At 46.1% G+C, this 21,747-nt stretch overlaps 1 protein-coding gene across 1 annotated transcript in view; it reads right to left on the minus strand.

Moving 5' to 3' along the window:
* NXPH3 (neurexophilin 3) overlaps positions 1–21,121 on the minus strand; it is a 365,581-nt gene extending 344,460 nt beyond the window's left edge. The window contains exons 1-2 of the mRNA XM_078640664.1: positions 21,084–21,121; positions 20,281–20,443 (exon numbers count right to left, since the gene is read on the minus strand). Of these exons, the coding sequence (XP_078496790.1) occupies positions 20,281–20,443; positions 21,084–21,121 (201 nt within the window). The remainder of the gene's footprint in view (positions 1–20,280; positions 20,444–21,083) is intronic.
* Positions 21,122–21,747: the final 626 nt, after the last annotated feature.

Raw genomic sequence — 21,747 nt, forward strand, 5'->3', positions numbered from 1 at the left:
AACACATCACTCCACAAGGTTGTCATAACCCATGATTGATTTGGTAATAACAGTTGGAACAATGTCCCAAATCGCTCAGATGGTCCCCAGATTGTAGAAAACGACAAAGCGTGTTTCGGTGTATAGCCCCAGCCGGGGCTACATCTTCATCAGGGCGGGAGTATACAGGGGCATAGTGGAGCAGGATGTCTGTAAAAAAAAAGATACATACATACATTTTAAAATTCAGAGAACATCAAGTGTGATTCAAGGCTAACTTTGTCAGTCATTAAACATTAAAAAGAGACTCCGCATGATTCACATTTAGTGGGCCACAAAAATAATTTTTTACCATGAAGAAAAGAAATCACCATTCCAGATATAAGTGATAAGCGAGAGTACACTCGATCAAAGACATACCAAGAATTCAAACCCAGTAGAGAAAATGCAAACAAACTAAAGATACAAAAGTTAAGGAAGTGGTAGATGTGCATCAACGTTTAGAATCCCAAAAAGATATAAGTCCACTTACACAAATATTTGCACTACATCTAGGCCATTACCATTCTCTAAATCAGGAAGCACAGTAAGGTTTCCCGTACAAGTACTGGCCTCAACAGGTACAGTCACGATAGTGAGGGCTTCCATTAGATCTCTAGTAAAAACAGGAGCAGATAGATGATGACTTATAGTTCACCTATACAATGTACGATTAGTTGAAAGATAGTTAATTAAGCGATGGAGAACACATACCAGAAGGCGATACTAGCAGTGGATAATCTTAGGCTCCAGTCCCATGGAGTTCCATAGCATAATAGGTCCAAAAATAAGGGGCGGGGTGCATGTACCTACACAATGGGGCGGGTGGATGCGCCATTGGCTTTTTTATTTTAATTGTTCTTTAGCCATGCTGAGCGGTATTGGGGATGCTGTACAGCATGGCTAGACACCATTGGCAAAGCCAATAGGTTCCAAATGTGATACCTACTTGCTTTGCCAATGTTAGTTGATATGAGTGAGGGTCAGGTAGCTCCATCAACAACAGAGTGTTTTATAAAAACCATGACAAAAACAAGCAGCGACAAAGCCGGAGGGCTGGCAGCCAATGCCAAAACTATTTACTTTTTGGTTAAATGAGCTCAGTACTCTGTAACTTGTAGTTTTTCTTTTCCTTTTAGGAGAATGGGCCTATAAATCCCACATGCAAAGTGTCCATCCAGGCTAACAACCCAGCCGTTATTGTAGTCCTCAACACAGATTTATAAGGAGGAGGTTTCAGTGACAAAGAAACAACTTTTCTCGGAATTTGACAATAGTGAGACAGGGTCTGAGAGAAAAGTTAGAAAAGTGAGAGGAAAATACCGAAATCGAACAATATACAACGATAGAGATGGAAATGGAGAGAGAGGAGCATGGAATGGAAAAAAAGAAAGAGACAAACGCTGTGTGTAAGATCCTAACGTTAAGGCAATATTAAAAAAAAAACATTTGATACAAATGTGAAACCAATATAACAAAAACAATAACTAGAAGTCAGCTGTGAATACTAAAATTCCATGATGCCGTAAGTATTAGAGAACGGGCAAGACAGGGTGGAGCGAGAAGTGGCGAAGCATATTCTATGATTCAGATGACTGAGGCCTATATCTGCTTCCTGACACTCCCAGTGATCCTGAGCAACTCACTCAGTTCATCTATATCATGTAATAAGTTGTGTAATTTGAGCAGGGTAACCTGAGAGGCAGTGTGTAAAGCTCCCGTGTATCCTAATTCCATGTGTGAGTAGCCCACCCAGCCCAGGTTTTTTATTGCATGCTGGAATTTGAGGTCATGTTATCCCATCATAAAACCAAAAGCACAAATCCCAGAATTAAAAGAAAACGCATTGACTGTATAAGCTGCTTATCTGATAAATAGCTTTTTGCCTGTGGACAGAACATGTCAGATAGTTCAGCTGTATGAGGTTTGAGCTGATAGCATCTGAGTTACACGGGCAAAGTTCTGTTATCTCAGGTTCGAACCTTTAGGCTCCGGGTAGAGTTGTGTCTGAGACCTATACCTGTACATTAAGGATAGCTCTGCTGTCTAATACAAACACCTACAAAATGTGTGTTCCCTGGGAGTTAGGTCTGCTCTGTAAAATCAAAGTATGTTCAATCTGTCTTAATGGAAAACTCTGCTGTGTGACCGTCTATGGTGTGTGGAACCTGAGACACACCTCTGAGTCTAACATCCAGTCTCTATAAGCTCTGTAAAACCTGAGCTCTGGTTCTTCTATGTGAGGTTTTGGCCTGTAAATTTTATGACCTAGTGCCATGACGGAATACCACCAACGCATCAGATCCACCAAAAGGACCTTCATCCAAAACAAGATCCTCGCCAACTCAAGCAACTCCAAAGAATTCTTCAGCGTCATCCAGGAATTCACCAAGACCTTCGGCGAAACCACAGACATCATCCCCTCCCAGGACCTCTACGACAAGCTCGGATACTACTTCCATCTGAAAATCAAGGGCCTCTACAACCACTTCAACGACCAGACACCTGACTCCGAAACCACCTCCCTCTCCAGCAACACCAGCCAGCCTACCATCTCCTCCTGGACCCCAGTCACCACCTCAACCATGAAAGGCATCCACTCAGGGGCCCCCACGGACACCTACCCGCCGCACATCTACCACAGAGCCGGCACCGCCATCGCTTCAGAACTACGATGCACCATCAACACCACCTTCAAGACCGGCACTTTTCCCTGCGACTGGAAATGCGCAGAAGTCAGACCCCTGCGCAAGAAGCTCTCAGCAGACCCCACGGACCTAAAAAATGACCGACTCATCTACCTCCTTCCCTTCACGGCCAAAGTCACAGAAAAGATAGTCAATGCCCAGCTAACAAAATTCATCGAAGAAAACTCCATCATCTGCCCTTCCCAATCTGGATTTCGCAGCAACCACATCACTGAGACTACTCTACTCGCTGCCACTGACAACATCCGCACCCTCCTCGACCAAGGACACACAGGGCCTTGATCCTACTCGATCTCTCTGAAGCTTTCGACACCGTCTCCCACCGCACACTCACCGCCAGACTCCACATCACCGGCATACAGGAAACCGCCCTCGACTGGATCCGCTCCTTCCTAACCAGCAGAACCCAAAGAATCAGACTGCCACCCTTCCTCTCCGAACCCACGGAAATCCACTGCGGAGTACTCCAAAGATCGTCGCTCAGCCCCACGCTCTTCAACATCTACATGGCCCTCCACGCTGCCATCGTCATACAGCACAGACTCAGCATAGTATCCTACACAGACGACACCCAGCTCCTCCTCTCCCTCACCAAGGACCCCGTCACCACCAGACTCAACTTCCAGGAAGGAATGAAGGACGTTGCTTCGTGGATGAGCAGCAGCTGCCTGAAGCTCAACTCAGAGAAGACAGAGGTCCTTGTCCTTGGACCCTCCCCCTCTGCATGGGACAACACCTGGTGGCCCACCGCCCTCAGCAGCCCTCCCACCCCCACAGACCACGCCCAAAACCTCAGCATCGTACTCAACTCCTCCCTCTCCATGGTCTGACAGGTCAACGCCGTCACCTCCAGCTGCTTCAACACCTTCTGCATCCTCCGAAAGACCTTCAAATGATCCCCCCGAATCAAGGAAGACAGTCACCCACGCACTCATAACCAGCAGACTGGACTACGGAAACGCCCAATATGCCAGGATCAACAAGTACCTCCTCCGCAAACAGCAGACCGTACAGAACACTGCTGCCAGACTCGTCCTCTGCATCCCTCGACACAAACACATCACCCAACACCTGCGTAATCTCCACTGGCTCCCCGTTGAGAAGAGAGTTACTTTCAAGATACTCACCCACGCCTACAAATGCCTCTACAACACCGGACCCCAATATCTCAACAAGAGAATCTCCTTCCACGTACCCAAGAGAAACCTCCGATCCACCGACCTTGCCCTCGCCAAAACTCCGCGCATCCGCAGAGTTAGAACAGGTGGAAGAACCTTCTCCTACATCACGGCCAAGACCTGGAATGAGCTCCTGATCGACATCAGATGCGCCCCCTTCCTGAACATCTTCAGGAAGACAGTCAAGACCTGGCTCTTCAACTGAACCGAGCAGCATCCCCCCCCCCCTCCCTCCCTCCCCAAGCGCCTTGAGACCCTCACGGGTGAGTAGCGAGCTTACAATTCCTCTGATTGATTGAGATGAAGTTCTACAGGCTGAAGGTTAATGCATGTAAGACCCTTCTAATTGGAGGAACTGCTCTATCCTGTGAGGCCTGATCTTGTGTGTACTCTGTATCCCCAAAGACAGTTCAGCTGTTCAGGGGTCTGTGTAACCTGCTGAATACGTCTGCTATATACAGCCTGAGGTTGAAAGTTTGGTATTTTTAGGACTCGCCTAGGCAGCGCTTGCGCTGTCTCTTCCAGACATGCTGTATTCAGGATATGTGCACAAAGCTCCGCACACTTTCCACCCATCTTTTTAATTGGCTCCTGTCCCTGTCCTTTGTAAATGGTGGCTTTTCATTGGTCAATAGGCTTAGTAGTTCCTCCTTAGTACCGCCTTGTCTCTTCTTGTAACCTCCCATGAGGACACCCCCTGTTACATGTGTTGTTACTCCCTAGGTTTTAACTACAGCCTCAAGGCTCTATTTTCTTTAAAGGTTTTAAGCAAGACACACACTTGGTCCTAAGCTTGGCTGGCAGTGGTTACTCCGCTCACTACAACATCTCACATTTATGAAACCGTCTATAAATTCACCTTCATCAGCTCCACACAGAGAACAACCTATTCTGAAACTCATGTAATAATTCTTTTGTCATATTTCAAAGCTACTAATTGTATATATGGACATAGCTATTTGAATGTACTTGTAGTACTGTCTTGCATGCAATGCATTGTAGGTAGGGTGGATTTACCATATCTTCTACAGGGTGCAGTACCATATGTGACCATGCCACTTCATTCCACAAGGACACCATTTGTCCAGTTCTAGGCTTTCACATAACAAATCAAAATATTCTGGGACATCCAATCTCTCTTTTATTTGAACCAGCTGCAGTAACACAATATGTATTTCTACAGTACACATCAGCCCTGGTAACAGCTATTGGTAGAATAAAAGCCCACAACTGAAAACTCAGTATTCTGATAGCTGGGCGCCATTAGGTTACATAGCCATAATATCGCCAGGATTCAAATTAAGAATTGAAAATAAGACAATCTGTCTCTAACTATGCATCTAGGGTGCACAACAGCATCCACCTAATACTCAGGTTCCCTACATCTATCCTGAAGCGTAGGAAAAACTACAGAATCGTCTCTTCAAGTAACACCGCATTCAATCATCACTACGAGTCACACAAGGCCTCCTGCCTCTGAGCCCATCCACATGAAACTCCCACCTTCACACATGCCGAAGAATCAGGGACACCTAGCTGGTGTGTCCTAAGCTGGTGGGCTCGAGTAGAGACGTTCTCAAGTGCCACTGGTTCATCCAGTCCAGAAATTTCATTTGAATTCTGGAACTTTTAGTCTTGCTTTTAAAGTGGTTTAAGCTGGACTACAAATGACAGAATGCACTCAAAACAATGGACTGGAAGATCTATTCACACATTGAATTGGGTACCCAGAGCTCTGGAGTAGAACAACTCCTCGGATTTAAGCTCACCCTTTCAGGGATTTTCTTCAGTGAAACTACTATGTGTTAGGGGTTGAGGCAGACAGCTTCTTCAATGAGCTGTAAAGACCTCTGGTTTCTATTCAGCCGGTGGGATTTAGATGTCCACTCTCACCACCCAATTGCCTCTACCAATATCAGGGGCGGTGGTGCATTTATACACAGTCTTACCATGTGTTGAGCACCCACAGGAGACAATGGACATGAGAGAGATCCAGGTCTCTCAAAGATACCTCCCTTAGGATTGACACAAGTCTACAGAGCCTCATTACCACAAGCTGGACACAAAGGTAGAAGCTTGAATATCACTTCTTTATTTGATTTTGGATTAAATTGAGGCACGGATTGTCAATTCTCTTGCTTGTTGTCAGTGTATGTCATTCTATTTCGCTTGCATGATGAAATCTGCGCTATATATCTTTCATAAATGTCTCCTACTGTCCGTAGCTCAAAACACATATTTCCTACTGTACACTGCTTGAATCTTTTAGTACCAATTGATGTACATCACCTTTCTGGTCCAGACACGAGCCAAAAATGCAAATAGCGTACGAACCAACACTGAGCTGGAAACAGGCGGGAAACGGCCATTACAACGAAGCCTTTACAATGTAGTCGTTAACCACGCATGCAGTACAACGCATGCGTGGTTAACACGAAAGCCTTTACCACGCATACCTTTACTACGAGGTTTGTAGTAAAGGTATATGTGGTAAAGGAAAAAAATAAAAAAAGGGGGGGTTGGGGGGGTCTCCCCCCCAAAAAAGAAACTCACCTGAAGTCACGTCGGGTATCAGCGTCGTTTAAGAGAAAACGGAAAATAAACTTCCCCTTTCTCTTAACGACATATGACGTCACCACGCTAGTAATTGTGGTAAATGTTATGCGTGGTAAACGAATTCCGTTGTAACGCATGCATGGTAAAGGCATGCGTTGCAACTGAATTCTTTGTAACGTCATATATTCGAGACAGGCACTCTGCCTAGAATGTGACTGAGTCAATCTCCTCTTCCCACTCCACCCCTTTCAGAGCCACTCTTCTGCAACTTCCTCGTTAACCAACTGCTCCCACTTCGGATGTTCATCTTCCAGGTGATTACAGAAAGTGTTTCCAGTTGTGGGCTTTATATGATAGCCTAATGTATTCTGGGTGTTGTGTGTTTGTTTTGCCTCATTTGCACTTGTGATTTGTAAATGAAAAGTCCAGGTCTGGAGACAGTCTGTAATGTAATGTCAGGGCTTTAAGAAGGCCGGGTCCTACCGGTGCTCAGCATGAGCAGTCCTAAAAGGCAGGCGTTGAGACGGGTCCCTATCGGGCTCTCCATTTTTACCCTCACGGTGACATTTTTTTTAAACTCTGCAGCAGTACGCTCTTCAATGCCTTTGATGTAACTGTAAAGAGACTTCCTACAGTTCTTTCAAAGTCTTATCATGTCAGAACAGAAGCATTTTCAATGTTATATACAAGTAAGCTGTATTTTGTGCTTATTTATCATATGCAACTAACAACCATTGACAAAGCCAATAGTCCTGGCTTGTTGTAGGTATAATTTTTTTTAATGTTTATTGTTGTTTTATATATCTGGATGCAACTGTAATTGTAATTGCATTTATATAGCACTTACTACCCCTGATGAGGCGTCAACGCGATTTTTCGGCGGGTAGCACGCTACTCCGGAACCCATAAAGGATTAGTGTTGGATTAGTATAGGAAAATAGGAAAATAATTTGAGTGGTGGATAGGTTAGCCAGTTATTTGGATTGAGAAGGGTAGGGGAGTGATAGAAGAGGGGGAAAAGGTTGGCATTTATATAGTGCTTTTTACCTCTGATGGGGTGTTGAAGCGCTTTTTTGGCGAGCAGCACGGTACTCTGGAACCCATAAAGGATTAGTGTTGAATTAGTATAGTAAAATATAAAAGTAGTTTGAGTGGTGGATATGTTATTCAGTTATTTGAATAGAGAAGGGTAGCGGAGGGATAGAAGAGGGAAAAAGGTTTGCATTTATATAGTGCTTGCTACCCCTGATGAGGGGTTGAAGCGCTTTTTCTGCAAGTAGCACGCTACTCTGGAACCCATAAAGGATTAGTGGTGAATTAGTATATTGAAATATGAAATTTGAGAAGTCGACATGTTAGTCTCTTATTTTGATTGAAAAGGATAGTGGGGGGATAAAAGAGTGAAGAATTGAGACTTTTTTTGGGGAGGTCATAGCAGTAGGAAGAGGCTTGGGATGAGTATAAAAGGGATGTGGAATGGAAGAGTTAGAGGGAAGAGATTAGAAAGGCTTCTTTTTGGGGATCGGTATAGTAAAAGAGGTGTCAGATGATGCAAGGAGGGGTAGAGGGGAGAGTCTAGAAAGGGTTATTTTGGGGATCATATTAGTGGTATGGGGTTTGGGATGAATGAGAGAGTGGATGTAGAGGATATATTGATTGAGGTATAGGGTGAGAAATAGGGTAGTCCATTGGAAAGAGTAGTAGAAAGAGGTTTGAGATGAATCAGAGAGTTGAGGTAGAAGATATATTGAGAGATGGCATAGGGTGAGAAATAGGGTAGTGCATTGGAAAAGCTAATTAGAAGAAAGTAATAAATATATAGATCCATAAGTACATGGAAAGTGTATAGATGCATAAAGGAGTTAAGTATATGTAGATTAAAGATATTGTTAGGGGTATAGGGTGAGAAATAGGGTAGTGCATTGAATATGCTTTTTTTTACAAGAAATGAAATATATAGATCAAGTACATGGAAGGTATACAGATGTATATGTAGATTAAAGATGCATTAGATGAACTCTGGTTTTCAAGTGTTGAAAATGTAATTTAAAAAAAAAAATTTAAACAATTATTCTACGTTTATGCAAAGCAATACACATATATAGGTACATATCTATAGTACAAACAAATGCGTATATACAGAGGGACATGGTGTACATTTCTGTTTGCGTATGGTGCTTATGTGGGGGAATGACAGAAACACCAAAAAACAAGTGGGGCAGCACACTATGTTAAGCACAGTTTTTTAGCTTATGTGTTTTTAAGTCACAACCTGAATTACATTGGCCATACCCCTTTGAGAGACCCCCCCTAGTTTTTTCATCCCACTTCAAGCCCTGGTGGTGGTCACCCTGTTTCCATTACAGGGGTGGTGGCTAGAGTGCCCAAATGTTCAATGTGACCCGGGTCAACATTTTGCAGTCCGTGCCTTTTGTTTGACATACTATCCAATTTGGGACCTACATTCTGGGTCCACTGCCTTATGAAACAAGCATTTGCAATGCAATAGGTCTCGCAGTGACGCGGGTTTAAGCTATTGGCATTGTAAATTACAATGCCTTTTATTTATGTTTTTAAAAAGAAAAGAAAAATAAAAGGCATTGTTATTTGCAATGCCAATAGCTCAAAGTCGCGTCAATGCGAGACCTATTGCATTGTAAATGCTTGTTCCTGATGCAAGCCTACTACAAAAGTAAGTCACAGTATGAATGCAAAAATTATTTGTAAGCACCAACAACCTTTCACCTGCAAAATGAGTACAGGACGGTATACACAGTGTTTTCACTTTCAAAACCACACGCCCCCGCCCCATCCTAAGCAAACTTTAAAGCCCACTAGTAATTTGTTCACTTTGGTCTCTGCTTTATCGGCCGGTTGAGCGAGTATGTTCGCTCGAAAGTGGCAGCCTACTTTTCAAAACTGCTCCAGGGGCCGGCATGTTTGCATCTCGGCATATTCCCCGTTCCTGTGCACAACGCTGAGTAAATATACTATGCAATGCGGACTAACTCTCCCGAAAGTTTCATGCATTAAATTCCGTACCTCAAGAAAACAAGATCCTTAAAGTCCTCCACAGACAGCACTACTATGAAACCGAAAGCAGCTCTCAGGACTGGGCTGCGACTGAGGGCGGGGGCTGCCTGCGCATGCGCGCTCTTTGCTGGAGAGGGAGCCCCGGCGCTAAGGCAGCTGAAGTCCCGGTCCCGTCCCGAGTGACCACCAGCGCTGTGGAGCTCCCACGCCGAGACACGCCCGATGGCTGCGAGGGAGAGAGGGACACGGACGAGGCAGAAAGAGCACGGTGAGTGGGAGGGAGGGGGGGGGGGGGGGTTGTATCTGTGTGTGTGTGTGTGTGCGTGTGTGCGCGCCCGTGAGTGGTGGGGGTGCGTGCGTGGCTGTGTGGGGGGAGGGACGGCGTGTGTGGCTGTGTGTGAGTGCGCTTGTATGTGCCTGCGTCTGTGTGTGTGCCTGCCTGCGTGTGTGCCTGCCTGCGTGTTTAGGTGAGAATCAGAGGCAGGGGATGTGCACGGCGCCGGCTGGGCGTGCGCGCTCACGAGGTCGAATGTCGGCCTGCAAATGCGCGTGGCACTTTGCTGTCCTCATTCCCAGCAAAGTACACAGAATGCTGCAGCTAGGATTCTCACTGGGACCTCTCGCAGAGTCTCAGCCAAACCCGCCCTTAAGGCTCTACATTGGCTGCCGATCCGCGAAAGGGTCAAATTTAAGGCACTTTGCACGGCCCATAAAGCTTTGCAAAATCAAGGGCCCCCAATGCTAAAAGATATGATCTTTCCATACAGACCCAATAGGCCCCTACGATCAGCTCAAGGTCATCTGGCCACAGTCCAAAAAATTAGAAAAGCCCGAACTGGAGGACGCCGTTTCTCGGTTACTGTGGCCATCTCTTGGAATGCCCTGCCACTTCATCTTCGTTCTGAGTCCAATCTTCTGAAATTCCGTAGGCATCTAAAAACTCATCTCTTCCCGCAATAACTTCCTTCCTTTCCCCGTCTTCACCCTCAGAAGTTCTGCAATTTCAGCGCTGGGACGCTCACGGGCAGCCATGCGCTATATAAGACCTAAAAAAAAAAAAAAAAAAAGTAACAACATAAGTTGTCTCGCATAGACAGTAAGCAAAAGCTTTGCTTTTGCTTACGTCTTAGCGAGACCTAAAAATGGACTAACAAGCCTAAAAACAATGCTTTGTATAAGGAAAGCTCTGTACCTGAATGGTAACATGAAATATAAAATGTATGTGTCATGGCCTCCTTTGCATTTTACATTTAGGGTAACCACTTCCAGCCAGGTCTTTGCAGACAGGGTTTCCAGTCTTGGACTTTGTGTGATAACCAAAAGCATTCTGGGCGATGCAGTCTTGTTTTACTTGCAGTCAACTAATTAGACAATGATATAGGGAATGAATAGGAATACATTATATAGACACAAGTATAAAAATTCCAAACCACAATACAAACATTTCAGGTATGAGATAGTTTTAAACCTATGTCAGTAGTGAACCGGCCTAGGCTAACACATGGACGAGCTGAAAAAGTTAACTGTGGGTTCAGCCGAAATAGGTCACAGTGCACATTCATTTTAGGAATCACACATAAAAGTTGCATGGTCAATTGAGCTATGCTGAAACACATAAATAGGTTACATTTCTTTGCAGACTCAAACTTGACAGGACATCAACAATTAGTACAGACATCACAGAAAAGGCCACCATATTTCAATCCGTTAAACAACGAGAGGCAGGAGTAGAAACCGTTTTGTACTGTCATTGAGCACAGGGTGTTAACAAGGGTGGATTCTGCCTTAGCGCAGTATTTGTGATCATTCTGAACACCAAAACAACACTAAACAGAGAGTATCAGCCTATGAAATAACTTTATCACCACCATCCCTCAAAATAGTTAAGTGCCATGTAGTCAACCTTGCTGCCTTCTTTGCACACCCCATTCTAGGTAGTGTTATATATTTTTGTAGATGGGTTTTCTATAATAGAGTAAGAACATGAGATTGAGACACGCAGGTGCAGTAGTGGTCAAAGGCATGTAACTTGACTCTTCAGATATATTGTAGATAACAGTCCAAATAACTTTGCCACTTCATTATTTAGCCCAGGCTACTGAAATAGTAAGTTTAGTGGCAGCCTTTAAACAAGGGAAGGAGAAGCAATAACAGTATACAATGATTCAGCCTATGTTACCACAATAGTGCAGTCTAGCATCATGAGGAGGAACAGACGTGGGTTCCTTAAGTCCGAGGGAAGTCCCGTTCTGCACCTCTTGGAGGACATGTTACAAGCCTTAATACTGCCACATATAGTCACAGTGGTGAAGTGTCACATGGAAATGCCTTGGCTGATTGGGGAGCCAAAGATGCAGCAAAACACCCCTTTATTGACACACACACATACCACAGTTTTGGTAGCTAGTGAAAGATCGCGACTATTGGACCCTTTTGGATGCATCAACACATTACACTGAGACAGTTTACATGCACGTTGGAGAGATACAACAAAGTGCCCTAGAGCATGAGAAACAGTTGTGGGGAGCTTGGGATGCACATAATTAGGAACAGATTTAATATATAGATCGATATCCACACGAAAACCCTTCATGCCTTAAGCATTGCTACTGATAGCCCTAAACCAACTACATCTTCATTTACACACTGCCAGAGACAACACGTTCTTCTGAATATGCCAAGATTAATTTGTAATGTACATACGCACCTGTACAGTGTGCTAGCAGTATTCATCAAGCCCCGCCCTTTAAGGTAATTGCTTCCATAATACCCCTATCACAAGGACCCTTAAAGGAACTGCGCATTGACATGATTGATAGATGTAATCGTTATCGCTATCTGATAGTTGTAATCTGCCCGTTCTTAAGCAGCCGTACATTGTGTCCACTGTGATGTCAAGTCTGCTGCTGATTTTCTGGTCCGCGAGGTAAATACCAGAGTTGCACGTTCCTGAGGGGGACCAGGTCCGACTTTGGCACCCACATACTCAATAACATCTCCTCTCTCCTCACCACTTTGTTAGGACTAACACACACACTTTGCCAACTTATCATCTCCAAGGACAGCCTCTTAAAAAACTAAATCTTTCACTAGCACTGTTCACCTTTAGAAACACCTCATGACCAGATTAACATTTGACCCCACATCAGATTGTGACAGGGAGAGCAATTAATGTATTTGTGCCACTAAGTAGACAAAGTGCAGATTGAGAGTGCACCTGAAGTTGTACACGCTGAAATGTCTGTCTACATGTCTAATGTAGCAAAGCCACAAAGTTCTTCACTAAACAAAGTACACGTATAGCTGACGCGCAGCAACGCACAGGCACCCTTACCATTGTGGACTACAATTATCAATGAGGAACTTTTGCAAGTGAAAGACCCACAAGATTGAAGGACCCTTTCCTATAACAGACAGCACAGCAATGAAAATCCACTGCCACAAACCATGGATTCACCTCAGCAAAATTTGCCTGTCCCCAACTGTTCCATCCATCCTTTCGGACACCGAGCAGGAAAGAAAGGGGGGTGGGGAGACAGGAGATGCAACTGGAGTCAAGCCTCCCTTTATCGTTCTAACAGCAGACAATACTTCTTTCAAGTTATGTATTTCTTGTTTGTTTTTCCTTCTTGGTGCACTAATACTGCTATTCTTAGCCCTAGTGTATTTTTATTCCTCTGATCCTACATCAACTATTACACACATGCACAAAACTGTTGATAATGATACTAAAAATGACCCTCTCGATACTGCTTTATTTGAGAATGTGTTGTACTAGCACATGCATAGTACAGACACTTCCATGTCCAACACCGGTTATTATGTATGCTCCCTCATCCCCATTGTTGCAGCGATGGACAGATTGCATCTCCCCAAATATTACACGCTGTCTCCTGCACATCTTTTTATGCAGAATAAAAGCAAAACTATAACCAACTCATTTTAGCCCTGTAACTGCACAAGTTAATACAACTAGATATGACACCACCCCTGAAGTCCTAGAAGTCCTGATAGAAAAACAAGAGATAATGGAAGAGATATCAAGACTGAAGAAGGCAGATAAAAAGAGGGCTCACACAGGGTGGTAAAAGGGTATTACACCGAGGCATTTTTGAAAGGTCTTACCCATTGTCTGAATGTAGTAACTATTCAGTTAACCCTCTACACCCTGATTGTGCGAGTAGACCAGGTCTTAGCATTAGGGGATCAGTATTTGTCCAGGACAAATGGTACACTGGAGCCAAGTTCACATGTAGAGCAAGATCATTATGGGATGGTACCAAGACAAACAGTCACCTAAGATATGATGAGATAATAGGCCAATGTCAAGAAATATGGGAGGCAAACGTACAGCGATATACATGGACAGGAATTACTACACACCTTAGAATGGCAGTGAAATTAATAGTTTTCTCTTTGTTTCGGAGGTAATGGGACAGTAAGGTGGGGGAGCAACGTCAACTGCAAGATCACCACCTACAGCGCCAATATGCAGCGCGGCACCTCCAGCCTGATGATCACTGCTGGATGTGTTTGACCCAGCTCCACATGCAACTACCCCCGAACTGGACTGGCCTCTGCTCCCTTGTGACTCTACACACCACCTCCCTGGTGATACAAGGTGTGAACATCTCCCAGTTACATGACCATCCCATGGACCGTCCAACGACCATGCCTCATCAGCACCGAACAAAAAGAAACTGTGGATTACTATGGCACTGCAGTTTGGAAAGAAGTCCCACAGGAACACAGACTATTCAATGACACAAGTGGTTATAAGAAGCATGGTGGCAGTTGTTAGGGGTAGCCACCAGAGGGATGAGGGATAGTGGAAACGGTCTGGCTAGGCCCAAATGCGGTTTGCAACCCCCTTGTGAGCCCCCCTCCACTTGAATTTGAAGAACTAGAATTAAAGTTGATAAAGATCGCCATGAAGGGAGAGTATGTGCAAGTCGACAATGGGACTTTGGCTGAGGCCATTTGGACATTGCATAACCTAGAAAGAAAATGGTCAACGAAAGGCGGTGCCCCTGAAGAGTGGTTCCTGGTTTGGTTTGAGTGGGTGCCATCTTGGAAGTCAGGGTTAAGGCCTTGTTACCTTTGGTGGCATTGTTGCTTTTTGCGTGTCTTATTTTTCAGGTAATAATAGCATGTTGTAAAAGGATGACAGCTAAAATGGGAGGAGCCTATTTGGTTAGGAAAAGCGCTAAGGATTTCGAGGGATAGAGTAGTGTGCAGCAGGTGCTCCCCCTAGTAGTTGGGAATGTGGGAAAATAGTTAAAGAATCAACTTGAGGAGGGAATGATGTAGGAAAATAAAAGAAATACATTATATAGACACACATAAGTATTAAAATTCCAAACCCCAATATAAACATTTCAGGTGTCGAATAGTTTGAAACCTATGACAGTAGGTACCCGGCCTAGGAAAATATAATACAAGCCTGTGCTGAAAAAGTTAACTGTGGGTTCTGCCGAAATAGGTCACAGTGCACATTCGTTTTGGGAAACATACATGAAAGTTACATGGTTAACTTAGCTGCGCTGAAACACATAAACAGATATTTCTTTGCAGAATCAAACTTGACAGGACATCAACAATTAGTACAGACATCACAGAAAACGCCACCACATTTCTATCTGTTAACCCCTCCCATGCTGATGACGAGCTCAGCTCGTCATCAGGAACGGGCGTGGCCGTGACGAGCTCAGCTTGTCATCAGCACACAAGGACTGTGGCGCCCCCCCCAGCACAGCGGGGGAATTACCTGCAGAGAAGGGGTTAAACAACGAGAGGCAGACAGTAGAAACTGTTTTGCGCTGTCATTGAGCACGGGGTATTAACAAGGGTGGATTCCGCCTTAGAGCAAGCCTGTTGAGAATATGTTAAAGTCAGGCAGGCTGGGTTGGGCCCATTGACGTCAAACAAGAGATAATCACTAATTGTGCTGAAAACATAAAAATGTGTTTCTACGTTATCTCACCTTTATTCTGAGACCTAACCCACAAGAGGGGGCTTCTGCTAAATACAGGTACGTACATTTTTGGAAATACTTACGAGTTTAGGTAATATCATATCTGCCCAGCTAGTTATTTGCGTCATGGAGGAATTTGTAACCGTTGTTTTGTTATGTTATGTTATGTTAAATTTTATTTCTATAGCGCACGGCTACTCAATAAGAGTGTCCCGGCGCTTTATTTAGGCGGCTCAGTAAAAAACATAACACCATAAAAACAAACATAAACAGGAGACAAAAAGACACCCTAAAGGTTAAAAACCCAGGTCTTAAGGCCCTTCCTGAACAAGAGCAGATTAGATGTACGTCGCAAGGCAAGAGGCAAAGAGTTCCAGAGCTGAGGGGCCCTCAAACTAAAGGAGCGCCCCCGATACGGGCCTTCGTCACTCGGGGAACCACGGCCAGAAACAAAAATTCCGACCGCAGAGATCGAACCGGGCGATAAAAGACAAACCTGCGCTGCAAGTACTTTGCTCCAAAGCCAAAAAGCGCTTTGTGAGCCAGGGTCAATGCTTTGAACATAATCCGCTTCCGGATGGGCAGCCAGTGAAGCGACTGCACCAAACCGGATGCTCTAGCTCGCCTATGAAGGCCAAAGATAGCGTGAGCCGCAGAGTTCTGCACAACCTGCAGCCGCTGAACAAGATAGTCCGGAAGACCTAAATAGAGGACGTTGGCATAGTCCAATCTGGAGCCAATTAAGGCTTGCACAGTGATCTTTCTATGCTCTTCTGTGAGCAGAGGCAAAAACTTCCGGAGCATCTTAAGAATGCCAAAGCAAGTGCCCGTCAGACCAAGGATATGGGATCTCAGCGTCAAATTATTGTCAATCTTGACTCCCAGATTTTTTGCCACCTGGGAAGCCTGAGGAGGGGGGCACATATCCACTGGCCACCACGCCCGCCAATCAGGGTCTAAGGAACAGCCAAAGAACAGCACCTCCGATTTGTTAGAATTAGCTTTGAGGCTGTTCTGCTGAAACCAGTTGAAGACCATCCCTAAACAGCCCCGAATGCTCTCTCCATCAAAAACCTGATCTTTCCTACACGTGAAGAGCAGCTGGGTATCATCAGCGTAGGAGACGGTCTGGGCCCCGAAGGACTCCACCAGTGCCGCTAGAGGGGTCATAAAGATGTTAAAAAGAGTCGGGCTCAACACAGAACCCTGCGGAACTCCGACTCCCAATGGCGGCATCTCAGCGGAGCTCGGGGAGGCCCAGGCCGTTTGTCGGCGGCCCTCAAGAAAAGATGTAAACCAGTTGAACACCGTCCCCCTCAGACCGATGTCATAAAGTCTGGCGAGGAGCGCCTCATGGGGGACGGTGTCAAAGGCCGCCGACAAATCAAGCATGACAAGCATGGCCTTGCCTCCTGAATCCAGTGTCTCCCTGATGACCTCTGACACCTCCAAGAGTGCCGTCTCCGTACTTAAATTAGGGCGGAAACCGGATTGCGTGGGGTGTAGCAGGTCATTGGATTCTAAGAAGCTTGAAAGTGCGCCATGCACCTGCTTCTCTGTGATTTTAGCCAGCGCCGGGAGGAGGGAGATGGGCCTATAATTGGCCAACACCTCCGGGTCTAGACCAGCCTTTTTGAGAAGGGGGATCACCATTGCCCTTTTCCAGGACTGCGGGACCCTCCCCTCCCTCAAAGAAAGGTTCAGGAGAGGGTTGACCAATGGGTTGACCACAGCCGCCATCTTGGCCAAAAATTTGGCCGGACAGGGGTCTAATGGCGACCCCGATTTAAGATTGGCCAAAAGTGCCAGAGAAGCATCGGTGGAGATGGAAGGAAACTCCTCCAGAACAGCATCCCGAGTGATCAAAGGAGCTGATCCAACCACCGTGTTAAAAAGCACTTCGGCAGACCTCTCTGTGAAGGAGTCCTGGATCGATTTAATTTTGTCCGTGAAGAACTTAGCAAGATCACAGACCCATGATTCGGATGGCGCACTTTGAGGCAAATTGGATCTAGGGGCCGTAAACTCCCTCACCACAGTAAAGATCTCTTTGCATGAATTGGAAGCTGCCTCAATCCTCCTGGCAAGATAGTCCTTTTTCTCGCGAAGGATGTCGCGGTGATAGGCTTTGAACGCCGTCCTGTAAGCAAGTCTGGCCTCCAGGTCATATTGAAGGCGCCACGCCCTCTCAGCCACCTTGCACTGGCGGCGAGTGGCACACAATGCCTCAGTGAACCACGGAGCAGAAACCCGCTTTACCGTGGCCCGTGGAGCCATTGCAGGGGCAAGGTCATTCAGCCTATCCAACAGCCACACCTGCATGGATTCTACGTCCTGCTCTAAGTCACCTGAAAGGGGGCACGGATGGTCCATAGAAGCCTGAGCTAACAGCTCAGGAGTCACCCGGTGAAATGCCCTCGAGGCAGATCCATACTGTCTAGGGGCGCTACTGGGTAGTTTCTCCCTGCCCAGTACAGAGAATCTGGCCAACCTATGGTCGGTCCAGAGCACCGGGAGAAGCTCAATATCCACTAAAGGGACCGAGGAGAAAACCTGATCCAAGGTATGTCCCTTGTCGTGTGTGGGGCCAGCAAGAAAAGGGACGAGGCCAAGGGGGGCCGTAATATCGAACAATTTATTCGCCTCCGAATCCTCACCCACATCCATGTGAAAGTTAAAATCTCCCACCAGCAGACAGTGCTGAGCACTCAAAGCTAATTCAGAAATCGCTGCCTGAAGGTCATCAAAAAAAGAACCAGCTGGTCCAGGAGGTCTGTATACCAGCAACCCTTTCAAAGCTTGTTGTGGGGCCAGCATAATAGTGAAAGCGAGGGATTCAGAGCCTGCAATTGTTTCCACAGGAAGAATCGAGCACGAGGCTGGCTTCTTCACCACCAAAGCCACCCCACCTCCCCTTCCCTTGGCTCTATCTTGTCGAAAGATGTTATAGTCCGGTGGAATAGCCGCCATGATGTCAGGATTGGACAACTCCCCCAGCCAGGTTTCCGTCAGCATCAGACATAATGGTTTTTCCCTAACGAGGAGGTCAAAGATCTCCAGGGCATGTCTGCTTACTGATCTCGTGTTAAGCAATAAGCAAAGATGTTTCACACGATCCTCTCCTCTCCGCAGTGAGGCGGCGGGGGCATAGCCAGGCGACCAACCACACCCAGGACAGTGCCTTTTTCCCCTGTGGCGACCCAGAAAAACAGAACGACAAGCGCAAGAAGTTCCCTCGATGAATAGCAAACCATCTTTCCCACAGGGCGGAGCCCTATAAAGCCAGGCCCTCCCGCCGCCTCCGGGACGCTGACGGGCGCAGACGGGCAGGACTCTGGCAAGACTCAGGCACAATGTGGCTTTTGCAGTATATATACTACTGCATGTAATCCAGAACTTTGAACTTCAGACTTTGGTCTCTTTTTGAGACTGGCTGATTTTCCCAATTGATTGAATGATTAAAACCATATTATTGTGTAAAATTGTTGTCATACCTTATTATTAATAGATTTTCCCTCCAACAACAAACACACCTTAAATGAATGATTACTAGGTAAAACGTTTGGGGCTGGAGACAGTGTCCCTGATGGCCTGGAGGGAGGGGCGATACCCTTACTTTTAATTTAGGTATCAAGCATCTGCAGAGCCACTCTCAGCAGGGCGCTGTGGTCATGGTGGCACCCAATAAACCGTTATACTGCTATCTATGTCAGATGTCATGGACTGGCCTAAACTCCTCTGGTTCTATTTTTTTCAATTGCTTCCTGGTACTTGTAGTTTCCCATTAGAAATTCATGGCTACAGGCAATGCTCGTGGGTTAATGCTTGGATTGCCTACTGCTGACCTTTATTACTCTCATTCTCTCTGTCCTGCCCCAGACCTAGTTGCTATGGAGACACATTGTACTGAAATGTATTTGCATTTTATGGCGCTTTCTATCCCCGATGAGGCGTTTTAGCGCTTTGCCCACTGATAGCAGGTTACTGCTTTAATTACCTACAAACGACCTATAATATTTTCATTCTTTCTTTCCTGCTCTAGATCGTGTGACGACGGGACGTATTGCACTGTAAATCATTTGCATTCCTATAACGCTTTCTATCCCCAATGAGGCGCTGGAGCGCTTTGCGGAACGATAACAGCCTTTGTTTGGTGGGAATCTGTACAGAGTTTGGGGACAGGGTCGGGCGAGCTATAAACAGGTGGATTAAAAAGCGGAGGGGCAGGTGAGTAAAAGCAAGCGAGAGGGCAAGCCAGGGGATTTGATTTCATTTCCACCAAGCCTCCCGATATTGGGCATGGATAAACAACATTATTGCACGCCTCGGTGTCATTCATAAAAGGCCGACTTCTCTCTGAGCCCGCTCTTTGAAAACTCATCATTTGTCAACTGAGCTGCCTTACCCAGACGTGGCGGCCCCGCCGGACGCTGCATGCCCGAAGGCGACCAGAATGAAAGGGCTTTTTGAAAAATAGGAAATAAACTCCAGAAATTGGTTCAGCTCGTTTCTAACCTGCCCTGAGCCAGACAACCTCCATGATGGGGGTGGGGCATAAACGAGGGAAGCCAGTTGCGACTGTAACTTGCAATGGAAAGTTACAAGAATGGTGACTGCTCAGTGGGTTAGTGCGCCTGCTCTAAGACCCGTGTGGGCAGGTCACATGACGAAAGCAAAGTGTTAATGACAAAGTAGGAACCTTTCTGACTACCGCCGCCAGTTTTTTTTTTTAGAAGATTTAATGTGTTAGGGGCGGGCAATGCAAACAACCGTTTTTTATTAATATGCGCTGCACTATATTAATTTATTTTACCTCATAGTTAGAAAAGTCGTTCTCAAATGTAGATTTCCTGCCTCTGTGGTTTGCACAAAACCTCAGGCCTAGCTCTGCCCAGGAGAAGCGGCTGGTCTCTGCGGGCAGTTGGCGAGCTGCTGCAAACCTTGCATCACACGCTGCCGCAGGCGCTGCCAGGGCTCTGGGGCGCAGCGGGCACCGGGCAGAGCGGGCTCCCAGGGGAGCTAGAGGCGCTCTGGCGTGACGTTAGCCCTAAGCCGCGAAAAGGCGGAGTGCCACCTGCCGGGCGCTATGGGGACTACACGGTTCATCTTCAGTTAGGGGCGAAGCTGTAAGAAATGTTTTTGATATATCAGTGTTCACTTTAGATGATTAATTTCAAATTCTCCTTTCGAACCATATAATTGCGAGCTATGAACAATCTTTCAAGCGTTTTTACACGCAAGTATGTCAAGCAATTCCGCTGCATAGTGTGAGACGCATTAATTTGTTGCATAAATTTTGAGAAATGTTTATGGCGTATAAAGTATGTTTACTACATCATATATTTCGATGGCATAGAACGTGTCTGTCATTGTTGAACAACATTGAGAGATGTTTGTCTTTGAGAAAGTCACGTTCATGTAACGATTTTTTGGAACCTTACATTTGTTATTTAGGCTAAAACGGGGAGTCGCGAGCACACTTGGATGTCAATTAGGTGTAGTCAGGTGTAGCAGGGGCTACCCCCTTGCTTGTACTTTGGTACCCAGTGTCACTGCCTTTGCTACACCTGGTGTAAGGGGTCACGAGGACGCCTTGGAAACATTTAGTGGACTTGCAATCCCCTTTTCTTTATAAAGTTTACGTTTATTGCCATTTCTCTAGCCCCTCGGGTGCATAAAAGAGACTTTTGAGAGGCTGAAGGTGGGAAAGAGGACAACATGTGACGTCATCGAAGACCAAGGGTGCGCGAGGACCGAGGTCCCTTCTGCTAGTCATGGCATTCTGGAGAGGGCAGAGCAGCGCGTGTCGGGCTTAAAGGCACAATTCAGACAATAATACCAACACTCTTTGCCCGGATAGCAGCGCAAATACAGCAACGCTTTATTAGGATGGCTGGGGACATACGTTTAGCACACTCTACCACCTCCCACACTCCTCAAAGCCCTCACGAGGGTTACATCATACCCGAGTAACATTTCCTCTGCGACTGGTGCGCGAACCGGCACTGTTGGCTCCCCTGACACTATTGCTTCACGCTTGCAGCATACCTTACCCTCCAGGGCTCTCAGACTTACACCTCAGACAGGGCGACCCGCCCCCGAAATAGAAACGATTAATTCGATAGACGCTAGGCGCACCTGCAGGTAACAGGTCTGCACCTCGGGGGCCGGCTTTCTCTACACCGCACGCCTGGAGCCTCTGGGGGCTCCCGGGGGCGAATCAAGAGTGGCGTTCAGGAGATACCTTCCTCCGCAGTGGATCTGATATCCGAACGTATTA

This window comes from Lissotriton helveticus, chromosome 5_1, assembly GCF_964261635.1.
Source record: "Lissotriton helveticus chromosome 5_1, aLisHel1.1, whole genome shotgun sequence".
Lineage (NCBI taxonomy): Eukaryota > Metazoa > Chordata > Amphibia > Caudata > Salamandridae > Lissotriton > Lissotriton helveticus.